The 19982-nt window shown below is 35.5% G+C and overlaps 1 protein-coding gene across 1 annotated transcript in view; it reads left to right on the top strand.

The window, feature by feature from the left end:
• Positions 1-12163: 12163 nt before the first annotated feature.
• Positions 12164-19982, top strand: part of LOC143240196 (junctophilin-1-like) — a 49830-nt gene continuing 42011 nt past the window's right edge. Inside the window, exon 1 of the mRNA XM_076482266.1 lies at positions 12164-13075. Within this exon, the coding sequence (XP_076338381.1) occupies positions 12664-13075 (412 nt within the window). The 5' untranslated portion in view covers positions 12164-12663. The remainder of the gene's footprint in view (positions 13076-19982) is intronic.

Below are 19982 nucleotides of genomic sequence, written 5' to 3' on the forward strand. Positions count from 1 at the left end.
ATCAAAGTGTTATGATCAACAGTGGTATATAGTGTAGCATCAAAGCTGTTATGATCAACATAGTGGTACATAGTGTAGCATCAAAGCGTTATGATCAACATAGTGGCATATAGCATAGTAATCGAAGCTACATGGTCAACATAGTGGCATATAGCATAGTAATCAAAGCATCATGATAAACATAGCGGCATATAGTATAGCATCAAATCATTATGGCCGACATAGTGGCATGCAGAATAGCATCAAAGCTATTATGGTTAACATAGTGGCATATAGTGTAGTATCAAAGCATTATGATTAACATAGTGGTATATACCATAGCATCAAAGTGTTATGATTAAGATAGTGGTATATAGTATAGCATCAAAGTGTTATGATTAACAGTGGTATATAGCATACCATCAAAAGCATTATGATTAACATAGTGGTATATAGTATACAATCAAAGTATTATGGTTAACATGGTGGTATGTGGTATAGTATCAAAGTATCATGATTAACATAGTGGTATGTAGTATAGTATCAAAGTGTTATGATTAACATAGTGGTATATATACACATACATATCTAAGTGTATAATCTGGTTTTCCCATAACTTATATAGATATACACATACATATCTACTACAGGAATATATTAGTTTATAAATTAATTTATAAATCCACATCTAAAGAACTTTATTGATAAGAAAATGAATAAAACCAGATAATGTCACTAATACAATACATACATGTGTAAACTATTACAGGACATTCATTTTAACCTATTACAGGACATACATGTATAAACTAGTACAGGGCATACATGTATAAACTATTACAAGACATACATTTTAACCTATTACAGGACATACATGTATAAACTATTACAGGACATACATGTATAAACTATTACAGGACATACATGTATCAACTAGTACAGGACATACATGTATAAAATAGTACAGGACATACATGTGTAAACTAGTATAGGACATACAAATGTAAACTAGTACATGACATACATTTTAACCCAGTACAGGACATGTGTAAACTAGTATAGGACATACAAATGTAAACTAGTACATGACATACATTTTAACCTAGTACAGGACATGTGTAAACTAGTATAGGACATACAAATGTAAACTAGTACATGACATACATTTTAACCTAGTACAGGACATGTGTAAACTAGTATAGGACACACAAATGTAAACTAGTACATGACATACATTTTAACCTAGTAGAGGACATACATGTGTAAACTGTTGGACCAGTTGGTCAGTGTTATGCTGTAAAGGAAGACATAAACACTAAGATAATAAATGTTTTGGTTATCTTTAATTATAACTAATTAATTTTACGAGATTGCTTTTATCTAATTATGTCTTTATAGTTTCATAATGAATTTATATGAACTATTGAAAAAGGTAAATCAACGTTTTGTTAGAAGAGATAACCTCGTGGCTTTTTATTAGGTTACGTTTACTACAGGGTGTTCGGAAAGTCACTGTGCAGTTTTGTAATCATATGTCTATTCAGTCTATTTCAAGCCAGCAACTGATAGCAGTGTTTAGAAACAAAATAAAAAGGATCCAGGCCTGTATTGATGCCAACGGGAGTCACTTTCAACATTGTTTATAATTGTCATTCATATTTACCTCCTGTATTCTATATTGAAACATGTCTGTTAATAAATATATACATGTAGGTGCACAGTGACTTTCCGAACACCTTGTAGAACACAGGACCTGTTATAAGTCTTTTCTCACTTGCCATAAAATCACATAGGTTTCCGTACTAATACGTTTGCAAGAACACGGACCTGTTATACAATGTTTAATTACTAAATTTCTGTATATGATAACCCTACTTAGCTCAGCGGCAAGTCTTATAGCTTATAATGCTACATTTTGATTTCGATACCCGCAGTGGGCAAAACAGAGACAGTTTTACTGTGTGGTTTCTAGTCGAATAACAAAACAACTACATACGAATAACATTTTAATATGCCACGAAGGAAAATGCAGCTTTCATAGTGTGTTGGTAATTTACAAAATGAATGAAATGAAATGTTAATATTCAGAGGGACTGGAATCTATCATCTTAATGCACCAAGGACCACTGAGATTCAGACCGAATTTTGAATTACTGACTTTCAGCCATCTCTCAGCAACTAACAATTCAAAGGTTTCAATAGCTCTATAGGTCGAATAGCGGAAGTTACTGTCACATTTATAACACCCATTACAAGTGTGGAGTGTGTTGAGACGAATCACACCATGAAACACGTGGACTTTTTGTAGAGTAGCTACAATTAACTACTAGAATATAACATTTGTTAATGTTTCTCGTTTCTCAGGTATTCTATTTCACTTTCGTATACTTTTGTTGGCTTTGTTAATCTGTTCAGTGCCGTAGACGAGGTAACTCGTCCAAGCCGATCGGTAACACAGTGCCACGGACGAGTTAATTCGTTCTCAATAATACTTAACTTCAACGCTAGATTTCAGCACCATACATGCATTTGAACTACTTACAAATTGTTTCACTTTCGATCCAAAATGGTGTCACGAAAAAAAATTACAAAATGAAGAAGCATTAGAGTTGTATTGTAGCAGCTGAAATACTTGACAGTCAACTGGTTAAAGTTGTTTCTTACATACAAATATTGCTATAAACATGATGTACTACAAAAGGTCACGATATATATGTATTTATTTATTTACTCATGATTTGTGAATCTGTAATAATTAGGACTAATATTTGAAACTGTGTAAAACTTTTTTAAAAACCAAAAAAAAACACTAGTCCGCGAAATATTCCGAAACATTTTCTTATTAATAATGTAATATTCAGACGTAAGTTTTATGACACTGTATCAACATTATTTACTGTTCAGAAACATTATAGGTATTTTTCAGACTTACGTACATTTACAAAACATATATTAATGATTAGTTAACGTGTTATTTTGTACACAGCAACAGCAAAATTTACAAACATACATTAATACCTTTACAAATATTATTATAAAAATACTTCAATTTTCAAACTTCCTAATTGAGCGCAATCTGTTGTCGGCCTAGTATTTTACTAAGTTGCTATAATCTACCAATTTTATTATTTCAAGATTTCTTTTCGCACAGAAATATTTATTTACTCTATGATAAAGGCAACCACAACAAACTACACAGGACGACGTTTAAAATAATTTAACAATAAATAAACTTCAATAACAACTGAATCAAAGTTTGTAAGATCAAAACGAATATTACTTTCAAAGTAAAGAAAACCTTTATTTTTATTTTTCATACCCAGTTTCCGTTTTTCTCACTGAAAACTCCTTTTCATCGTCAATTCTAAATAAGGAGGGTATTCAATCGTGTTTGTTTATTTGATAATAACAACAAAGCGACGCTTTTGGTCTATCTGTCCTGTGCCCCATCATGACTATCGGAATACGTTTTACGTTATAAGTCTTCACATTTTACAGGTGATCCAATTCTTCTGATGTTTTCTACGTTTTGTAAGAGGAAACAGTAGAGAATAAAATGGTGAAAGTTAAATACTGCACAAAGAACAATCTGAATTGTATTAAAGAACGTGCACATTAAAACACATTACGGACTTTTATTTTCACATGAGTGGAATATCGAACAGGCAGCTGTCGTTTTAATTAATATATCCTAAATTAATTCGAACATTCTTAAGGGATTATGTCCTTCCACTATATCCCCGTGACTCAGGGGCTTATAACACTAAACATGTTCTGCAATGGACAGCAAAACTAGGCCACTGTGTAGCTTTTGCTTTATAATATTCCCCATATGTGATTCCATTCTGGACTTGGTTAATTCCCAACTTTAGGGTTAAGATTTTACAGCAAAACTTGTCCCCTATACTAGTTTTATCAACCCAGGAACTATACAATAGTTCATTCCTTATTCCTCGATTTTAGTGCCCTCTTGTATCTAATAATGGAGTTCATTAAATTTAGAAAAACAAAGAACTGTTGTCTTCTCTTTTTATTTGTTTTACTTGAAAACACTTTACGGGTTATATGTTAGGTTTAACATAAGGATTGTTTGTTATATAATGTGGTTATTTTTCTATCTTCTGGGTCTTTCACAGATTTATATTTGATTGCCATCAGTAAAATTAAACTAAAATTATTTTCTTAGAGACTGAGGTCGCTTATAAATGTTTATGCAAGCAGCCAATAAAGATTTGTTTTGTTAAGGAAAACGCTACACGGTTTATTTCCTAACTGGGAATACAGAAACCTGAGTTTATGTATTATTAGATCTAAGACGTACCTATGAACCTCTTGGTAGCGTTATAGACGCTGATTCGGTTATTGTTTATTAACAAAAATATTTGTTCTTTACGTTAATTAGAATAAATAAGAAAACAGTGATAAGCCATACCTTATTATAGAACAAGTAAAAGGTGGAATTATAATTAGGTCTACAACTTCAATTAGCCTAAACCATGAGGACATCAATAAATATATAACTGTACACGTCACTGGTTACTCCGTACATAGTAATTTTTATAAAAGGTTTCCGTAGGTTCATGCTCATTGGACGAGACTGTTTCTGACTAGTTTAAGGATAGAAGTGATACGTAGCAGGAGTATCAGTGGTGTCAACATAGAGGTAATGTGTAACAAGTGTATAAGTGGGGTCAAGATACATGTAATGTGTAGCAGGAGTATTAGTGGGGTCAAGATACATGTAATGTGTAGCAGGAGTATCAGTGGTGTCAAGATATAGGTAATGCGTAACACGGGTATCAGTGGTGTCAAGATATAGGTAATGTGTAGCAGGAGTATCAATGATGTCAAGATATAGGTAATGTGTAACAAGGATATCAGTGGTGTCACCATAGAAGTAATGTGTAGCAGGAGTATCAGTGGTGTCAAGATACAGGTAATGTGTAGCAGGATATCAGTGGTGTCAAGATATAGGTAACGCGCAACACGGCCATCAGTGGTGTCAAGATACAGGCAATGCAGTGGAGATAATCAACGACGTCAAGATTACAGGTAATGCGCAACAGGATATCAGTGGTGTCACCATAGAAGCAATGCGCAGCATGATAATCAGCGGCGTCAAGATTACAGGTAATGTGCAGCAGAGTATCAGAGGCGTCAAGATACAGGCAATGTGCAGCAGGATAATCAGTGGTGTCAAGATACAGGCAATGCAACAGGAGCATAAAGTGGTGTCAAGATATAGGCAATGTGTAACAAGGGCATCAGTGACGTCAAGATACAGGCAACGTGCGGCGGTGATAATCAACGGCGTCAAGATACAGGCAACGTGCAGCAGGATAATCAGTGGCGTCAAGATTACAGGCAATGTGCAGCAAGTGATAACAGTGGTGTCAAGATTACGCAATGTGCAAAGTGGCATTAGCGGTGTCAGCATAGAGGCAATGTGCAGCAGGAGTAATCAGTGGTGTCAAGATTACAGTTAATGTGCAGCAGGATAATCAGTGGCGTCAAGATATAGGCAATGCGTAGCAGGAGCATCAGTGGTGTCAAGATACAGGCAATGTGCAGCAGGATATCAACGGTGTCAAGATTACAGGTAATGTGCAACAAGTGTATAAGCAACGCAAGATACACGTAACGTGCAGCAGGAGTATCAGTGGTGTCAAGATATAGGTAATGTGCAACAAGGGCAATCAGTGATGTCAAGATACAGGTAATGCGTAGCAGGATAATCAATGGTGTCAAGATTACAGGCAATGCAACGCTGATTATCAGTGGTGTCACCATAGAAGTAATGTGCAGCAGAGATAATCAGTGGTGTCAAGATATAGGTAACGTGCAGCAGGATAATCAGAGGCGTCAAGATACAGGCAATGCGCAGCATGAGCATCAGTGGCGTCAAGATATAGGTAATGCGCAACAGGAGTATCAGTGGCGTCAAGATACAGGCAACGCAGCAGGAGTAATCAGTGGTGTCAGCACAGAGGTAACGTGCAGCAGAAACATCAGTGGTGTCAAGATATAGGTAATGTGCAACGCTGGCCTCCTGACGCCCAAGATTACAGGCAACGTGTGCAGCAGGAGTAATCAATGGCGTCAAGATATAGGTAATGTGCAGCAGGAGTATCAGAGATGTCAAGATATAGGCAATGCGTAGCAGGAGTATCAATGGTGTCAAGATATAGGTAATGTGTAGCAGGAGTATCAGTGGTGTCAAGATACAGGTAATGTGTAACAAGAGTATTAGTGGTGTCAGCATAGAGGTAATGTGCAGCAGGAGTATAAGTGGTGTCAAGATTACAGGTAATGTGCAACAAGGGTATCAGTGATGTCAAGATACAGGCAACGTGTGGCAGGAGTATCAATGGTGTCAAGATACAGGCAATGTGTAGCAGGAGTATCAGTGGTGTCAAGATTATAGGTAATGTGTAACAAGGATAACAGTGGTGTCAAGATATAAGTAATGTGTAACAAGGGTATTAGCGGTGTCAGCATAGAGGTAATGTGTAGCAGGAGTATCAGTGGTGTCAAGATATAGTTAATGTGTAGCAGGAGTATCAGTGGTGTCAAGATATAGGTAATGTGTAGCAGGAGTATCAGTGGTGTCAAGATATAGGTAATGTGTAGCAGGAGTATCAATGGTGTCAAGATATAGGTAATGTGTAACAGGAGTATCAATGGTGTCAAGATATAGGTAATGTGTAGCAGGAGTATCAGTGGTGTCAAGATATAGGTAATGTGTAACAAGGGTATCAGTGGTGTCAAGATATAGGTAATGTGTAACAAGGGTATCAGTGATGTCAAGATATAGGTAATGTGTAGCAGGAGTATCAATGGTGTCAAGATATAGTGGTGAAAGAATTATTCGCACACATCTCGACCAACAACACAACCAACAACAATAAATCCCAATATACAACAAACTATAAAACCTTGTACTGCTGCACACCATATGTTCGCAATATCAGCGAAAAAATAACCAACATTTGAAAATAAAAAAACACAAAATTCCAGTAGACATAAATGAATTGAAAAACCAGGTACAAAATTAAAGTCCATACTAAGTAAAATCTACACTGGGAAACACCACACCAACATAATTTATAAAATACAATGTTACAACTGCCCTGACTTCTATATTGAAAAAACAAGCAGAGAAATGGAAACGAGATTCAAAGACCACAAAAAACACCTTCAACACTGCAAATCAAATAAACACAACATAATCACACAGATACTAAGTAGGGAAATAAAGATAAACAAACGCAAAATAAAAAGCCCTATTTACACAGCAACTAAAACCAAAACTAAACCAATATAAAGGAACACCTTTATACCTATACTAATTAATAACCTAACATCACCTGCAACGCCCCTACAATCCCGTACTTGTTTATTATCTCGTCCTTAAGATATATGCCCGGCAATGGTCAGTTGCAGACTCTCTTTGTTAACCTAAAGATGACCTAGGAAGGTCGAATTGTTGTTCTCTGCTTATCAATAAAAGTGTTAATACTCGTACCAGCTGTTCTGAGGTACATTTTTATTTCAAGTGGAATTCTCGTCTTCAAGAAAGTATGTATTCAGGTGCCTTACTAGTGACACCTAGGTGGTAAATAAGAAACCAAAGTATTTTTAAACAAACTTAAAAGTCTATAACTTTAAGAAACAAATTGGTTTATGAACTAATAAGAAACTACACGTAAATTTAGAAAATTATTTCTTATTCTGTGAACTGAGAACAATAAAAACTGAGTTTCGAAACCTTGTGGTAAGGATGGCACAGATAGCTCATTGTGCAGCTCAGTGTTTTATTTACAACAAAGAAATAAACAACCACAAGGCCTAGCATGGCCAAGCGCGTAAGGCGTGCGACTCGTAATCCGAGGGTCGCGGGTTCGCGCCCGCGTCGCGCTAAAACATGCTCGCCCTCCCAGGCGTGGGGGCGTATAATGTGACGGTCAATCCCACTATTCGTTGGTAAAAGAGTAGCCCAAGAGTTGGCGGTGGGTGGTGATGACTAGCTGCCTTCCCTCTAGTCTTACACTGCTAACTAAGGGACGGCTAGCACAGATAGCCCTCGAGTAGCTTTGTGCGAAATTCCAAAACAAACAAACAAAAACAACCACAAATCCTATCCTGCGCCATCTACTGGAAGCTTCAAAAATTACGAACTTTCTCACACGCATATTTTTAGTTGCTTTCCTCTATGTCATATTGGAATCTTTTACATTTCTAGTGTATTATGAAGAAACACAAACAGTGGTTAAATTATCAAGGAAATTTTATAGACACGCGGATAGTAAAGAATTCTAAACTTTGTGAAAAAACAGTTTTAAAATATGTTATATATTTTCACAATTTTTTATAAACAAAGTTTATTGATAATAAATAATGTTCAAACTGTTTTGTGTTTTTTCTGGACTGGCGAACCTTGCAACAAAACGTGTCTAAACAATGAGAGAAACTCGATTCAGGAGCTAATCGTTATTTATACGTTAAGTACTCCTAAATGAGAGAAACTCGATTCAGGAGCTAATCGTTATTTATACGTTAAGTACTCCTAAATGAGAGAAACTCGATTCAGGAGCTAATCGTTATTTATACGTTAAGTACTCCTAATTATAGTAAAAAAATGAAGTATGTTCATAACGAATGATTTAATACTGTTTTCTGTATCTTTATTATTTGTAGATCTCTTAACAGTTTCTATACACTACACACTAACGTTTAACACTATAAAACAGTTTAAACTTTGTACTTTAGGACTGAATTAAAGTTACTCCAAGTCCTAGAACAGCATCGTCTGTCTTCGTTCTGCTTTATTTGAATGATATTCTAAGATTTTCCATGCACCTCAGGACTAACTCGACTTATATTATCATTCTTTCTAAATGTACATCAATAGGTTGTGTATTAGTTTTAAAGTTGTTAATAATAATGTATAACTATCATTAAATTTCTTTAAGACCACCTTTTTTATTTCCAACATCTAGATTCAGTAATTAGTGAGAAATGCATATTCATGAGGCAGTATTGAATATACGAAAACTGTATTTAACATACAACAAGTTGTTCTTCAAGGTTTGTTTTTGTTCACTAGCAGCTGTCACAGATGTTTGGACTGTCAGCCTGTAAAATATTATGTTTCCTTTCAATTCTCGTTCATGCTGATAGCAACAATTCCCTAGTATGAATTGACGTTTTAATTTAGTCATTGGCGATGAACAATTCTAAATAGTTTGTTGTCTATAGAAATATGATATATCTATAACGGTCTGAATGGTTACCTATTTGTAAATTTTAAATAACCAAAGAATCTTCTAGCATCATTCAGTGCCTGTAAAGATGTTTGTTCCTTTCTACAACGCTATCAGACAGGAAACACAGGTACACCACAGTTCTCATAAATATCACATTTTCTGAACTATGTCTGCTGAAAACTAACAAATGTATACACATTTTAAAATAATGTTTAACTAATAACCATTTTAATAAATGAACAAAAACAAATTATTATTTCATTTAATACTAATATTTGTGATTTTCGTCAGTTTTAATTACATTTCAAGGTTAGTATTTTCGCCAGTTTTAATTACCACTGATGGTTTGTAATTTTCATCAGTTTTAATTATCACTGACGGTTTGTGATTTTCGTCAGTTTTAGTAGTGGTTTGTACGTCAGTAGATGGTTTGTGATTTTCGTCAGTTTTAATTACCAGTAATGGTTTGTGATTTTCGTCAGTTTTAATTACCAGTGATGGTTTGTGATTTTCGTCAGTTTTAATTACCAGTGATGGTTTGTGATTTTCGTCAGTTTTAATTACCAGTAATGGTTTGTGATTTTCGTCAGTTTTAGTTACCACTGATGGTTTGTGATTTTCGTCAGTTTTAATTACCAGTGATGGTTTGTGATTTTCGTCAGTTTTAATTACCAGTAATGGTTTGTGATTTTCGTCAGTTTTAATTACCAGTAATGGTTTGTGATTTTCGTCAGTTTTAATTACCACTGATGGTTTGTGATTTTCGTCAGTTTTAATTACCAGTAATGGTTTGTGATTTTCGTCAGTTTTAATTACCACTGATGGTTTGTGATTTTCGTCAGTTTTAATTACCAGTAATGGTTTGTGATTTTCGTCAGTTTTAATTACCAGTGATGGTTTGTGATTTTCGTCAGTTTTAATTACCAGTGATGGTTTGTGATTTTCGTCAGTTTTAATTACCAGTAATGGTTTGTGATTTTCGTCAGTTTTAATTACCAGTGATGGTTTGTGATTTTCGTCAGTTTTAATTACCAGTAATGGTTTGTGATTTTCGTCAGTTTTAATTACCAGTGATGGTTTGTGATTTTCGTCAGTTTTAATTACCAGTAATGGTTTGTGATTTTCGTCAGTTTTAATTACCAGTGATGGTTTGTGATTTTCGTCAGTTTTAGTTACCAGTAATGGTTTGTGATTTTCGTCAGTTTTAGTTACCAGTAATGGTTTGTGATTTTCGTCAGTTTTAGTTACCAGTAATGGTTTGTAATTTTCGTCAGTTTTAATTACATTTCAAGGTTAGTATTTTCGCCAGTTTTAATTACCAGTAATGGTTTGTGATTTTCCTCAGTTTTAATTACCACTGATGGTTTGTAATTTTCATCAGTTTTAATTATCACTGATGGTTTGTGATTTTCGTCAGTTTTAATTACCAGTAATGGTTTGTGATTTTGTCAGTTTTAATTACCAATAATGGTTTGTGATTTTCGTCAGTTTTAATTACCAGTAATGGTTTGTGATTTTCGTCAATTTTAATTACCAGTGATGGTTTGCGATTTTCGTCAGTTTTAATTACCAGTAATGGTTTGTGATTTTCGTCAGTTTTAATTACCAGTAATGGTTTGTGATTTTCGTCAGTTTTAATTACCAGTAATGGTTTGTGATTTTCGTCAGTTTTAATTACCACTGATGGTTTGTGATTTTCGTCAGTTTTAATTACCAATAATGGTTTGTGATTTTCGTCAGTTTTAATTACCACTGATGGTTTGTGATTTTCGTCAGTTTTAATTACCAGTACCAGTGATGGTTTGTGATTTTCGTCAGTTTTAATTACCAGTGATGGTTTGTGATTTTCGTCAGTTTTAATTACCAGTGATGGTTTGTGATTTTCGTCAGCTTTAATTACCAGTAATGGTTTGTGATTTTCGTCAGTTTTAATTACCACTGATGGTTTGTGATTTTCACCAGTTTTCATTACCAGTAATGGTTTGTGATTTTCGTCAGTTTTAATTACCACTAATAGTTTGTGATTTTCGTCAGTTTTAATCATCCCTAAAGATTTGAGAATGAATTATATTTCCCCACAGAGTTCTCACATTGTATTTAATTCAAAACTCCTAACTATACTTACTATTTCAATGAAATAAATATGTAAACCATATTTCTGTTTTTGGTTTTACGTTAGCAAGGTTAGTTAGTTTTAAACCAAAGAGGCCATCTAGTGGCACAGCTGCGGACTTAACACTAGACCAGTGGCACATCTGTATTTCTGCGGCCTTAGCACACCAGGAACCAGGTTTGGATACATATGGTTTAATCAGCACAGATAGCCCATTCTATAGCTTTGTTTGTAAGTGTGAAAAACAGCGAACTATATAGATTCATAAATTCTAGGTTCATAAATTTAAAGTGTTAGTAACACTTAGAAATTTATTTTGAAATGAAACAGTCACATTCATCATGTTAAGCGATTACGTAGAATAAACAATTTTATTTTTATCCAAAGACGATCAACATCAGTGCACAGTTCGTGTTCCAGATGGTCTAATAGCCATGTACAGGTACAGCATGGACCTGTAGGCTCTAAATACTAACAACGGTACGTACTCAAACTCACTTCAGTGTTAGCCCTAAATATTAGTTATATGATACAAACCAGAATATTGTATGACGATATTAAACGCAGTGTGTGATGTCATAACCAATCACCTGTGTGCCTGTTTCATGAACTAAAACAAAAAATATCGAAACAAATCTTCCAGCTGAAGAACTAGTTCCGGTTTTAGTCGCCTGACGTCGCTAGCTAGATCCAAATTATCTTGTTTACATTCGTTTCGTTGATTACCCTGGCCACCATCTTGGTTTTTCTTCCAGTTTCCTTCACTACTAGGGCAGAACGTCACTAGTTAGGGCCAGACGTTGCCTGTGTACGGGATCAATCATATATTGTATTAGCTCTTTCTTACTAATAGGTGGAGCAATTATCTGCAAATCTGCGCATGCGTCTATCGTATCAGCAATACGTGCAACGTCAATAGAAGTGAGGGTGCAGCTCATGTAGTGGCATTGCTGTATGAGTGAATATTCTATGGATATTGTTTATTTATATTAGCCTCTTTATATACATTGCTGTGGATTTTTAGATTTAAAAAATATTGATTTTGAAGATCGACTGAGTAAAAAAACTCAACCTTTTATCTACTAAGAACTCGAAAGGAAAATAGAAACGACTGTTTTGTTTGGTTCGTAGTGCAGCAGGCGTTGACAACTTGGCTTGTTTCTGTGCAGTAGATAAATATATGGTGACGATACAAACAAACAAACAAGCATCTCTGCACGTCTAGTGTTAGTTCACGAGGTTATATTCATCTTTATACGATTTTAAGCTCTCACTGAATGGTGCATCCACTCTCGATTCTTGCCCATGACAGCGCCTCACTTGCAGCCTCGAACCACTGCTATTGGCGGCCGTTTCGACTTTGACGATGGAGGTACTTACTGCGGGGGGTGGGCTGACGGTAAGGCTCATGGGCACGGAGTGTGCACGGGTCCCAAGGGCCAGGGCGAGTACAGCGGGTCGTGGCACTTTGGATTTGAAGTGTCCGGAGTGTACACGTGGCCCAGCGGCAGCACTTTCGAGGGCCAGTGGCAGAACGGTAAGCGTCACGGGCTAGGGGTAGAAACACGAGGTCGTTGGGTATATCGCGGAGAATGGACACAGGGGCTAAAGGGCCGATATGGAGTTCGCCAGTCTCTTACCTCCGGAGCCAAGTACGAAGGCACGTGGGCCAATGGACTTCAGGATGGATACGGCTCGGAGATGTACGCTGATGGAGGTAAGACTAAATGCACATAAAATATTAGTAAGACTGTTTTCCAGGTATTTTAAATTAAAGTTGTATGAAATAATAAAGTAGAAATTCCAATTCTTATTTTACGTTTTGACTCGTGGTAAATCTTATGATATTTGTTTCATTAAACTACGTAGCTAAACGCATGAATATAAACAAAAATATAAATAAAATGTGTGTTAGATTCAAATCTATTTTTACGTTTCATTATTTTTAATGTGTTACAGCTTACCAGTAAATAAACCTCACGTGAATGTGTTACACGTTCAGTCGGTCTAGGTGTTACATACTGTGTGAAATTTATGTAAGCTAAGCCTTTTTCAATGTTAAAATACGAAACGAGGCCTTGTGTACTTCGTTATTTGTGGTTTGATTAAAGCTAATGCTTTATGACCCCACAACATCATGACGTATTTAGTCTAATAAACAGGAAACATTGCTACGATATACAAATAATATTAAGTTGCTGCAACATACACGTCAATATAAAAATATCGATAAACCTTTTTGTGGAAAACCGAGATGAGCTAAAGAAATATTTTGTTATGCAACATTCCAACGTTACTGGGCCCGGTATGGCCAGGTGATTAAGGCACTCGACTCGTAATCTGAGGGTCGCGAGTTCGAATACACGTCACACCAAACATGCTCGCCCTCCCAGCCGTGGGGGCGTTATAATGTTACACTCAACCTCACTATTCGTTGGTGAAAGAGTAGCCCAAGTGTTGGCGGTGGATGGTGATAACCAGCTGCCTTCTCTCTAGTCTTACACTGCTAATTTAAGGACAGTTAGCGCAGTTAGTCCTTGTGTAGCTTTGCGCGAAATTCAAAACAAACATATTTTCTGTAAATATGTGAGTACGGTAATCATGTCAAATATAATAATTTATATGGGACAAAAGTAAACATGCCTTAAAATAATGTTTTTAAATCGCGTGACCAAACAGAGCATGCGTAGACAATTTGGTATAATAAACGTGTCACGTGATGTAATAATGTACATGAGATTAAAGTAAACATATCATGGAATAAAATATTGTCAATTGTGTGACGAAATAGAACGTGTGAATAAACTAAACGTTTGATTTGGATGAAACTTTAAAATACAGAACAAATATGGCTACGATAAAAATATCACAGTACTTTATAATACAGAACAAATATGGCTGCGACAAAAATATCACAATACTTTACAATACAGAACAAATATGGCTGCGACAAAAATATCACAATACTTTACAATACAGAACAAATATGGCTGCGACAAAAATATCACAATACTTTATAATACAGAACAAATATGGCTACGACAAAAATAACACAATACTTTATAATACAGAACAAATATGGCTACGACAAAAATATCGCAATACTTTACAATACAGAACAAATATGGCTACGACAGAAAAATATACGACACAATACTTTATAATACAGAACAAATATGGCTACGACAAAAATATCACAATACTTTATAATACAGAACAAATATGGCTACGACAAAAATATCACAATACTTTATAATACAGAACAAATATGGCTACGACAAAAATATCACAATACTTTATAATACAGAACAAATATGGCTACGACAAAAATATCGCAATACTTTACAATACAGAACAAATATGGCTGCGACAAAAATATCGCAATACTTTACAATACAGAACAAATATGGCTACGAAAAAAATATCACAATACTTTACAATAAAGAACAAATATGGCTACGAAAAAAATATCACAATACTTTACAATAAAGAACAAATATGGCTACGAAAAAAATATCACAATACTTTATAATAGGTTATCAAAGTAAACGTATTTAAATAAAAATCAATAAATTAGAAAATCTGATTACAATTACCAGGAAATATGTTTAACTGATAAAGGGTACCTATGTGTAAAAGTATACACTGTGTTGCCATGGTAAGCTGCCTCGTGGTATATTATAAAACATTACTACGGTTGTTGATGGTTCCGGTATTCTCAGACACAAAGTTACACAATGGGCTAACTGTACTGTGCTCAACACGATTATCGAAACCTAATTTTTAGCATCATAAGCCTTCGGACTTACCACTGAGCCACTAGAGAGCGTGTGCATTACAGAGTTTTTAATTGTCATGAACTCTGGAAAAATACAAAGTTCGTCGATCTGTGGAGGAAATCATGCATAAAATATGTTTATAGCATTGTTTTAATTTTCTGCTGCGTGAAACAGCTGTTACAGAAACGTTTGGAGCGAGCTCCGATTTGTATCAAATATATTACAAGAAATATTCAAATAATTAATAAAAATATTTTTCTTTTCTTGACAATTTTAAATTATTGTATAATCAAACTAGAGAAAGCAGTAGTTAATAAAGGCATTATCTGCTTGTTGAAAGTTACTGTGGTGCTAACAAGGTCCATTGAAAGGCCAATGTGTTGTATTTCTAGCTTAGACAAAGCACGTGCACCTTTTTATTGGACGAAAGCGAACGAAGTACTCATGACTAGGACTACCTTAAAAGTATCCCAGGAAAGCCAACAGAGGGCGTTCATATTAGAACATTAAAATCAGTTACACACGTACGCTAGAAAAAAATTAATGTTAGTTATATCCAGGAAACCAACAGAGGGCGCTCAACATAGAATATTCATATTAGTTACACACGTACAATAATATTGATTAAGTTGCTACCTACAGTATAATTGTCAGATTTTGTAATAAAACACCTTCATAAGTTAACACTATTTACAAATGATCTACGGTTAAAACTAAATCAATATATTATTGTTTTATTATATTTTAATAAAAACACAAACTCGGATTAACTAGTGAAGTAATATGGCCCGTTGACAAATATAAAACTTGTCTATCAAAAACGTAGTCTGTTATACATATTACCTACAATAAAATGACCCCTGTTACTCATGATTCTATGAAAATCCCCCTATTTTTGTAAGAGCTGTTTGTTCTGGTATCGCTTGCAGTAGTTGTGTTACTTTGTACAAAACTCACTTCCATTGAAGACGACGGATGTAGGCATTTTTTATACATAATTTATTTATGAGTAAGTACATTCAACTATATTAATAATTATCTATTGTAATAACATTCAGTTTTGTTTGTCCTGAAAATACACGTGCATGTTAATATCTAAATGCGCATGCGTGCACACTTCATTTTTTCCTGTCGACACGGGTCAAAGGTCTTGTCATCGTGTTTGTTGACAAGCACTGAAAATTTTATTGAACTACAATTTTTTTGAATTTGTATTTATAAATTGTTTATTATAATTGTATGCTGTAATTTAATATTATAATTCATATTTTAGTGTTATACATAAGTTAATTTCTAACATTAAAAGTAAATATTAAAAACGACACCTAGATATCGATATTAATGTATCACGTGATATATTGAATGAAACACTGGTTTAAATTAAATGTTTCTGATATCAAGTAGGATATCTATATTTTCTTACGAATTAGGAACTCAAATTGCCTACACTGACAAGTTGTAATATCAAATATGACATTCTGTCTTTTCTATTTGCTAAGATGTTGCTACTGCACATGTACTGAATCAAACACACTGCACCCGCTCACCTCCTTCCAAAACCTGACATTCAGTACAATGACATTTATCATTACCACCACATCATCACACACTGGAGAGAGACTGAAGTCCTACAAGAGGCTGGAAGCCTATACGTTTCTTACAGCTGGGAGGAAGTGTTGCAAGCAGTCACAGATGTACAACCTCTCTTTGTTATCAAAGCCAGGGTAAATGTTTTTTATTTACCTGAGCACCAACTTAGTTACCAAAGTTGGAGCTTTTTTCATGAGATAACTGTCAACCAAACTGAGTTAACATGTATTAAATAGTTATATATTCAGTTTAAATAAAGTTAATAACTCCTCACAAATATCCCTACTAGTACTCGTACACAATAATTTTTATTATTTAATATTTTTAATTATTCACAGAGAGCAGTATTTTCAGTTCTCAGTTGCTGACACTCTGTCTGTAAAGCTTCAGTATCAATTATACCGAGATCAGTCTCTCTGGAGATCTCTGACACACTGTCTGTAAAACTTCAATATCAGTCATACTGAGATCAGTCTCTCTGGAGATCTCTGACACTCTGTCTGTAAAGCTTCAATATCCATCGTACTGAGATCTGTCTATATTAAGATCTCTCTGACACACTGTAAAGCTTCAGTATCAGTCATACTGAGATCAGTCTGTATGGATATCTCTGACACTCTGTCTGTAAAGCTTCAGTATCAGACATACTGAGATCAGTCTGTATGGAGATCTCTGACACTCTGTCTGTAAAGCTTCATTATCAGTTATACTGAGATCAGTCTGTATAGAGATCTCTGACACACTGTCTGTAATGTTTCAGTATCAGTTATACTGAGATCAGTCTGTATGGAGATCACTGACACTCTGTCTGTAAAGCTTCAGTATCAGTCATACTGAGATCAGTCTGTATGGAGATCTCTGACACACTGTCTGTAAAGCTTCAGTATCAGTCATACTGAGATCAGTCTGTATGGAGATCTCTGACACACTGTCTGTAAAGCTTCAGTATCAGTTATACTGAGATCAGTCTGTATGGAGATCTCTGTCACTGTCTGTAAAGCTTCAGTATCAGTTATACTGAGATCAGTCTGTATGGAGATCTCTGACACACTGTCTGTAATGTTTCAGTATCAGTTATACTGAGATCAGTCTGTATGGAGATCTCTGAGACTGTCTGTAAAGTTTCAGTTTCAGTCATACTGAGATCAGTCTGTATGGAGATCACTGACACTCTGTCTGTAAAGCTTCAGTATCAGTCATACTGAGATCAGTCTGTATGGAGATCTCTGACACACTGTCTGTAAAGCTTCAGTATCAGTTATACTGAGATCAGTCTGTATGGAGATCTCTGACACTGTCTGTAAAGCTTCAGTATCAGTTATACTGAGATCAGTCTGTACGGAGATCTCTGACACTCTGTCTGTAAAGTTTCAGTATCAGTTATACTGAGATCAGTCTGTATGGAGATCTCTGACACTGTCTGTAAACTTTCAGTATCAGTCATACTGAGATCAGTCTGTATGGAGATCTCTGACACTCTGTCTGTAAAGCTTCAGTATCAGTCATACTGAGATCAGTCTGTATGGAGATCTCTGACACACTGTCTGTAAAGCTTCAGTATCAGTCATACTGAGATCAGTCTCTCTGGAGATCTCTGACACTCTGTCTGTAAAGCTTCAGTATCCATCATACTGAGATCAGTCTGTATGGAGATCTCTGACACACTGTAAAGCTTCAGTATCAGTCATACTGAGATCAGTCTGTATGGATATCTCTGACACTCTGTCTGTAAAGCTTCAGTATCAGACATACTGAGATCAGTCTGTATGGAGATCTCTGACACACTATCTGTAATGTTTCCGTATCAATTATACTGAGATCAGTCTGTATGGAGATCACTGACACTCTGTCTGTAAAGCTTCAGTATCAGTCATACTTAGATCAGTATGTATGGAGATCTCTGACACACTGTCTGTAAAGCTTCAGTATCAGTCATACTGAGATCAGTCTGTATTGAGATCTCTGACACACTGTCTGTAAAGCTTCAGTATCAGTTATACTGAGATCAGTCTGTATGGAGATCTCTGACACACTGTCTGTATAGCTTCAGTATCAGTTATACTGAGATCAGTCTGTATGGAGATCTCTGTCACTGTCTGTAAAGCTTCAGTATCAGTTATACTGAGATCAGTCTGTATGGAGATCTCTGACACACTGTCTGTTATGTTTCAGTATCAGTCATACTGAGATCAGTCTGTATGGAGATCTCTGACACTGTCTGTAAAGTTTCAGTTTCAGTCATACTGAGATCAGTCTGTATGGAGATCACTGACAGTCTGTCTGTAAAGCTTCAGTATCAGTCATACTTAGATCAGTTTGTATGGAGATCTCTGACACACTGTCTGTAAAGCTTCAGTATCAGTTATACTGAGATCAGTCTGTATGTAGATCTCTGACACTGTCTGTAAAGCTTCAGTATCAGTTATACTGAGATCAGTCTGTACGGAGATCTCTGACACTCTGTCTGTAAAGGTTCAGTATCAGTTATACTGAGATCACTCTGTATGGAGATCTCTGAGACTGTCTGTAAAGTTTCAGTTTCAGTCATACTGAGATCAGTCTGTATGGAGATCTCTGACACACTGTCTGTAAAGCTTCAGTATCAGTTATACTGAGATCAGTCTGTATTGAGATCTCTGACACTGTCTGTAAAGCTTCAGTATCAGTTATACTGAGATCAGTCTGTATGGAGATCTCTGACACACTGTCTGTAACGTTTCAGTATCAGTTATACTGAGATCAGTCTGTATGGAGATCTCTGAGACTGTCTGTAAAGCTCCAGTTTCAGTCATACTGAGATCAGTCTGTATGGAGATCTCTGACACTCTGTAAAGCTTCAGTATCAGTCATACTGAGATCAGTCTGTATGGAGATCTCTGACACACTGTCTGTAATGTTTCAGTATCAGTTATACTGAGATCAGTCTGTATGGAGATCACTGACACTGTCTGTAAAGCTTCAGTATCAGTCATACTTAGATCAGTCTGTATGGAGATCTCTGACACACTGTCTGTAAAGCTTCAGTATCAGTTATACTGAGATCAGTCTGTATGGAGATCTCTGTCACTGTCTGTAAAGCATCAGTATCAGTTATACTGAGATCAGTCTGTACGGAGATCTCTGACACACTGTCTGTAATGTTTCAGTATCAGTTATACTGAGATCAGTCTGTATGGAGATCTCTGAGACTGTCTGTAAAGTTTCAGTTTCAGTCATACTGAGATCAGTCTGTATGGAGATCTCTGACACTCTGTC

The sequence above is a fragment of the Tachypleus tridentatus genome, chromosome 13 (assembly GCF_004210375.1).
Source record: "Tachypleus tridentatus isolate NWPU-2018 chromosome 13, ASM421037v1, whole genome shotgun sequence".
In the NCBI taxonomy this organism is placed as follows: Eukaryota; Metazoa; Arthropoda; class Merostomata; order Xiphosura; family Limulidae; genus Tachypleus; species Tachypleus tridentatus.